The sequence below is a fragment of the Pinus tabuliformis genome, chromosome Q, assembly GCF_031772625.1.
Source record: "Pinus tabuliformis cultivar Carrire ecotype Pingquan chromosome Q, CPIR1, whole genome shotgun sequence".
NCBI lineage: Eukaryota > Viridiplantae > Streptophyta > Pinopsida > Pinales > Pinaceae > Pinus > Pinus tabuliformis.
In genome coordinates this window covers 191,582,622-191,588,814 of record NC_142296.1, presented here as the reverse complement: position 1 = coordinate 191,588,814, position 6,193 = coordinate 191,582,622, and the positions used below count along the sequence as shown (strand labels likewise).

General features: G+C 36.7%; 1 protein-coding gene across 2 annotated transcripts; it reads left to right on the top strand.

The window, feature by feature from the left end:
* The first annotated feature begins 1,072 nt into the window (after positions 1 to 1,072).
* LOC149218865 (uncharacterized) lies at positions 1,073 to 4,183 on the top strand. 2 transcript variants are annotated; one of them, XM_089382492.1, is made up of 10 exons: positions 1,073 to 1,643; positions 1,772 to 1,958; positions 2,078 to 2,211; positions 2,302 to 2,414; positions 2,531 to 2,663; positions 2,756 to 2,908; positions 3,215 to 3,370; positions 3,508 to 3,587; positions 3,667 to 3,742; positions 3,910 to 4,008. In XM_089382492.1, the coding sequence occupies exons 1-9, from the start codon at positions 1,242 to 1,244 to the stop codon at positions 3,698 to 3,700; spliced, it is 1,392 nt and encodes a 463-aa protein (XP_089238618.1). In that variant the 5' UTR covers positions 1,073 to 1,241; the 3' UTR covers positions 3,701 to 3,742; positions 3,910 to 4,008. The 2 variants fall into 2 exon arrangements, with proteins under 2 accessions (XP_089238618.1, XP_089238617.1); XM_089382491.1 differs by having other exon boundaries at positions 1,074 to 1,643; positions 3,693 to 3,742; positions 3,910 to 4,183.
* The last annotated feature ends 2,010 nt before the right edge of the window (positions 4,184 to 6,193 follow it).

Sequence of the window (6,193 nt, the reverse complement as noted above, 5' to 3'; positions counted from 1 at the left end):
TGTAGTAGCTATGGTGGAACTAATACTAAGGTAAAACTAGTAGTATATTGGGGCATCTTTTATGGGGTCAAATGGCTGGAAATAGAAGAGATTGATGTATTTGGAGATTCTAAGGTGATCATCTATTGGGCAAATTAGTGTTCATCTTTGCAAGCTCCTCCCGTTTCCCACTAGATGATTAGGATTGGGTTTTTGTTTTCCACATTTCAAAGGGTCTATGTCTCCCACATAGATACAGAACAAAATGTTGAATCTGACTCATTATCTAAAGAAAGATGCAGATAGTTTTTGGATAGGATTCATTACTAGGATTTTCCAATGACACCTTTATGGGGGATGGTCAACTGATGGGGTCTCTTTTTTTTTGGGTCTGTTGTGGGAAGACTGAGGATTGGCTTCCCATTTTTGTTGTAAAATCTTGGATTTGGGTTGGGCATCATAAGAATTGTTGGTCAAATTGCTTGTCCGATTCCGGCCAAAAAAAATTAAAAAATCTGGCAGTATTTGAATAATGTTTTTGATAATAGAAATTGATTCAGCAACATCAAAAACTGGAGGCACGCAAAATTTTGAAGTTTGACCGCTTTAACCTACCTGGATTTAGAAAAATCCGTGTCAAAATTTTCCATGACTTTCTAGGCAAATTTGCAAGCTATTAGACTATGACTTTGAGTTGTAATATCTAGTCATCATATGAAAAGGGGAGAAAGGAGGTTTTTTAATTTTTGGGTTGTAGGAGGTTCTTACCCTCATTTTCTATATCTTCCAGGTATCATACTCTCAGATGTTAGGCCGCTGAAGGGTCTATGTTAAACCCAATGCATAATGTAAACTTTTCACATTAATGGAAAATTAGTCTCTATCCTCTGAACATGCTAATAAGACGAGGAAGCTAAAATGTTAACCTAACAATCTTAAGCCTTTCATCAAGTCAACTCAACTTGTCTTCAATTCTTTTTTATGGTTATTTGTCCTTAATTTGTCATGATATCCATCCCCATTATTGGTCCCTATTTTCCCACTTATTAGCTGTCATGATTTAATTTGAGTGTGATGGTGGTGTGGATGCCATGAACCTTTACTCATTTGCAGTGCGTTGGTGGTGTGGACATCATGTACCTGCAAACACCATCTATACATGTGAAGCATTATAATCCCTGTATGTGTGTCGCTAGGGATTTCTAACAAGGTGTCTCCATGTTTCCCAGCTAGCTAGTCTCCTCTTGTCTGTGAAAAAAATAATGGCGGTCAATTCAGTTATGCGCGGGCCACTCTGCGTTGTTATTCTGATATTGGTTTCACTTGGGACCTCCGATTCTATGCCGCCAATTAAACGATCTCTATTCCACTTTTCTCCAACGCCAAAATGGAATACCAGTGCTGCTACGGTACTTGCCTCTGCTGCAAAATACCATGTGAGTTACTACACACAAATTCTCGACCATTTCACTTTCGTGCCAGAGAGTTATCAGACCTTTCAGCAAAGGTATCTCATCAATTCCGACCACTGGGGTGGAGCTTCTACCAAATCTCCGATATTTTTATATACAGGAAATGAAGGTTTTATTGAATGGTTTGCACAAAACACAGGCTTCATGTTCGACATTGCGCCACAGTTTAAGGCCCTGCTTGTTTTTATTGAGGTATATGGGCTATTCTATTCAGACTTAAACTTTTGGAGGCGCCTTGATTTAAATAAATAAGCATAAGAATTTGGAAATTGTGATTTGCTGTAATTGTGCTCATATGGTTTTCTTATTTTTCTTTCTAGCATCGCTTTTATGGCCATTCAATGCCATTTGGAAGCCAGAGAGCTGCCTACAGCAATTCAAGTACCCACGGGTTTCTCAGTTCTGCACAGGCTTTGGCCGATTTCGCCACATTGATTACAGATCTCAAGAAAAATTTGTCGGCGGAGGATTCACCAGTTGTTCTATTTGGAGGATCTTATGGAGGAAGTAAGTTGAAATATCTTTTTCAATCGTGATTCTAATGTTTATACCTGCAAGTTCTAATGATCTAATCACAATTACAGTTAGAAATTTAATGGAGAATGAGACATATATGTAATTTGCAGTGTTAGCTGCTTGGTTCCGATTGAAATACCCGCACATTGCAATCGGTGCAGTTTCATCCTCAGCGCCTATTTTGTTTTTCGATAACATCACGCCTCCAGCGAGTTTCGACAACACTGTATCTCAAGACTTCAGGGTATAAATTTCCAGCCAAATGCAGTAATTTGAATGGGGTTTTTTGAATTTATTGTTATTGTGGTACATTCATTCTAAATTTGCATGGCAGAGTGAAAGTGAGAATTGCTTCAAAGTGATCAAGGATTCTTGGAATGTGATAGATAACATGACATCAACTGCTGAAGGCTTGAAATCTCTGAGAAAAGCGCTCAGAATTTGCGAGTAACAATACTGAATCTCTATGAAATATTGCATGCCTTTGTTATATGGATCACAATACATATTTCATGTACTGTGCTGTATGTTTTAACATAAGAGACCGCCCTTCCTTGTTTCAGATCAAATAGCGATGATGATATTGCTGGGAATTTGGGCGGGTGGTTCTATGATGCTTACTACACCGCTGCCATGACAGATTATCCAGTTGCGGCCAATTTTGTTCAGCCTCTTCCAGCATATCCTGTGAAGCAAGTAAATTCACTGCACCCCTCTTACATACTCACCGTGCTGTCAATTTCCATTAAAAGAATCAAGAAATATTTGCTATTGTTTTGTTTCCTCAGATGTGCAAGGCAATAGATAATCCCTCTGGCAGTACAGACCTCCTCAATCGATTATACGGCGCAGCCAACGTTTATTATAACTACACAGGGAGTAGTTCTTGCTTTGATCTCCAATCAAGTGATCCTCATGGCGAGGCTGGCTGGGGATTTCAGGTAAAATATTGTTTAGTGCTTGACTTCTGGAAAAAATTGGGAGAGATCAATAGTAGTAGATGTAGGCATTGGGCTACAATATTTTCGAAATTCAATAGAAAGATTGAAGTCAATTATTTATTATATTTTAGAATCTGTAATCTAGTTACTCACAAATATATCTGACTAGATGTCAAAAAATATTAAACATCAGAGTCTCTCATTTCATTTCAAGATATGATATTCTCATTTCATTTCAAGATATGATATTTTATCCATTAGGGTTTAAATTAATGTTTACCTACTTTTCGAATCCATGGCGATCAGGCTTGTACAGAAATGGTGATGCCTATGGCTGATGACCCAAAGACAAGTATGTTTCCTAGTTCGACTTACGACTACAAGGGGTTTGCAGATTCTTGTGAATCTGCGTATGGAGTTCAACCTAGGCGCCACTGGATCACTACTCTATACGGTGGACATGTAAATTCCTGCAAACTACCTTCCCTAGAAACCAATGATATATATATATAGATATATGTGGGGGCGATTTTATACAAAATATTGATATATAATTTTCCTCTTACATCATATAGATTTAAATATTTGTTTTCGTGCAGGACATTAAAAGGGTTCTCAAGAATTTTGCGAGCAACATAATATTTTTCAATGGACTGCGAGATCCATGGAGTGGCGGAGGGTAAGATGATAGCTAAATTATTATAAATTATTTCATTTCTAAATTTCAGTGTAGTTTTTGTTAAAATTGTAAACCACAGCAATTTTGTTTGTTCTTACACTGCAGCGTATTAGAGGATATTAACGAAAGCGTAGTCGCTATTGTGGCAAAAGAAGGTAAAGCAGACCATATATTTTTGTAAATAAATAAAAGTTACTTTATAAATCTTAATTTTTGTTGGGTGTGTATTTAGCCGGAATGGAAGATACAGGGCGTTAAAATTTTGTTTGTCGTATATGTCGTTGATGATGTTACTTACTATTTATTAATTGATTAATGACAGGAGCGCACCATGTAGATTTCAGATTTGCAACGAAAGAAGATCCACAATGGCTTAAAGATATCCGAACAAAGGAAATTTCAATAATCAAAATGTGGCTACAACAATATTACATGGACCTTCAGAACTCTTGACTGCTATAATAATAATAAGGGTCATTCGGGTCCCTCCGCGACGAGGGAGCACAGATGTGATCAATTGAATGAATATTAGACCCGCAGGAGTATCATGTAATAGCATAGAAATTAAATTAATTTTAATTTTAAGTTCTAGTTTATGTAATTTTATTTGTGTGCATGGTGATTTAATACATCGATGGCTTGACTCATAGATCGTGTTGATATTATTTAATGAATTAATATTACATGTAGACTACATGGTTGTTCAGTTTTGACAATGGAAGCGAGGATGAACTGAGTTTGTGGAATCATAGCCCACAAGTTCCAAAATCAAACCAATAAAAATATTGAAAACAAACCCCATAAATCATTTGAAATTGGGGAAAAAATGAAATCGGAAAGGAATTAGATTCCTCTATTTTATTGGTAAATTAGTTTTGTTTTAGTTGAACAAATAGAAAGTTTGGATAGGAATGCTGTTAGAAAGAAAATAAAAAATCTTATCCACTTTTGTGGATAGAGATGGAAGTGGTTTTTTATTAAGTTTAGAAGAAAGCCAAGACTTTGTGGAAGAAAAAAAGGGGGTTTGGATTCCTTTTTGGAAAATTCCAACTCATGAAAATATTAGTAATGATAGAAAATGAATTTGATATATGATTATCTATGAATGCGTGTAGTGAGAATGATTTAATGTTGCTTGCACACACTAGCAGTTAATCTTGTTGTAAGACCTGGCATCAATTTTGGTATCAAAGGTACAACACATAGGAAAAAAAGTGTGAAATGGCATTTCGCGCTCGATGAATAAGAGGAGGTCGAAGGGGAAGACCAACAATCGATGCTGGAGATAAGGAGGACATGAGACGTGTCCAAGAAAGGCTAGAATCGTTAGAGATGAATAGGAAAAGAGATCTAGATACTCAAGACATCCGCGAATCTGAGGAAGAGTCTCAAACTGAAGATGAAGAACATGTCAGAGAGCGTGCAGAAATTAAATTGATGAGGTCAATGATTGGGGCTATTTCGAGGCGCAAAACGGAGATACCTACCTACAATGGTAGCTTGGAATGAGAAGAGTTAATAGATTGGATCAATGCTTTAGATAAGCATTTTGAGTACGAGGAGGTAGCTAAAGACAAACAGGGGAAGTTTGTTGTTAGTAGATTGAAAGGACAAACAAGTGAAGTTTGTGGTTATTAGATTTAAAGGACACACAACTCTTTGGTGGGATGGAGTCTAAGAAGAAAGGAGATGAAAGAACAAAGGCAAGGTCAAACGCTAGAACAGAATGGTGGCGAAGCTGAAAGGTAAATTTTTTCCCAAAGATTGCGAGTCGTCTTTATTCAGGAAAATGAAAATTTTGAAACAAAGGTCATTGATTGTTAAAGAGTATAATGAAGAATTTTACAAGGTGAATATTAGAGTAGGATACATTGAAGAAACCCCTGAAAAGGTTGTCAAATATATCAATGGGTTGTGATTCAAGATTCAAGATGAGTTTAGCCTATTTTCACCTAGAATCGTAGAAGATGTTTACTAATTTTCCTTGAAAGCGGAGGAAAAATTAGCTACAAAAACGAGCCAAAGGAATAGAGTGAGGAGTCATGTAACGAGAAGAGGAAATACCAAATACCGGGAGAAAACTCAATCTCCAAAGGAAGGCGAAGGTAGTTCAAGTAGTCAACCATCAAGTGGAGGTGAATCAAGAGGAAGAAGGCCTTTCTCAAGAGGATATGGTTGAGGCAGAGGCTACCATGTTCAATGTTACAAATGTCAGAAATTGGGATATGTCATGGGATTGTCCAGAAAATAATCCTACAAGCCAAAGCGGAGAAAATATAGCAAAAGCACAAGAAGAAAATGTAGCTACAGTTATCCATGAAGAAACACCAGAGGTAGGAGAATCATTTTTAATGAAGAAAATCTTAATTAAGTATGAAAAAAAGTTAAGGAATCAACACAAAGAAAAATCCTATTTAGAACCATATGCAAATAAGGAGGAAAGTGTTGTAAAGTGGTGATTAACAGTGGTAGCAGAAATAACTTGGTCTCCATAGAAATGGTAGAGAAGTTGGAGTTGCAGAGAATAGCACATCCCACACCTTATAAGGTGTATTGGCTACAAAATGACCATCAGATATTAGTGAATGAGTAGTGTAAAGTGGAGT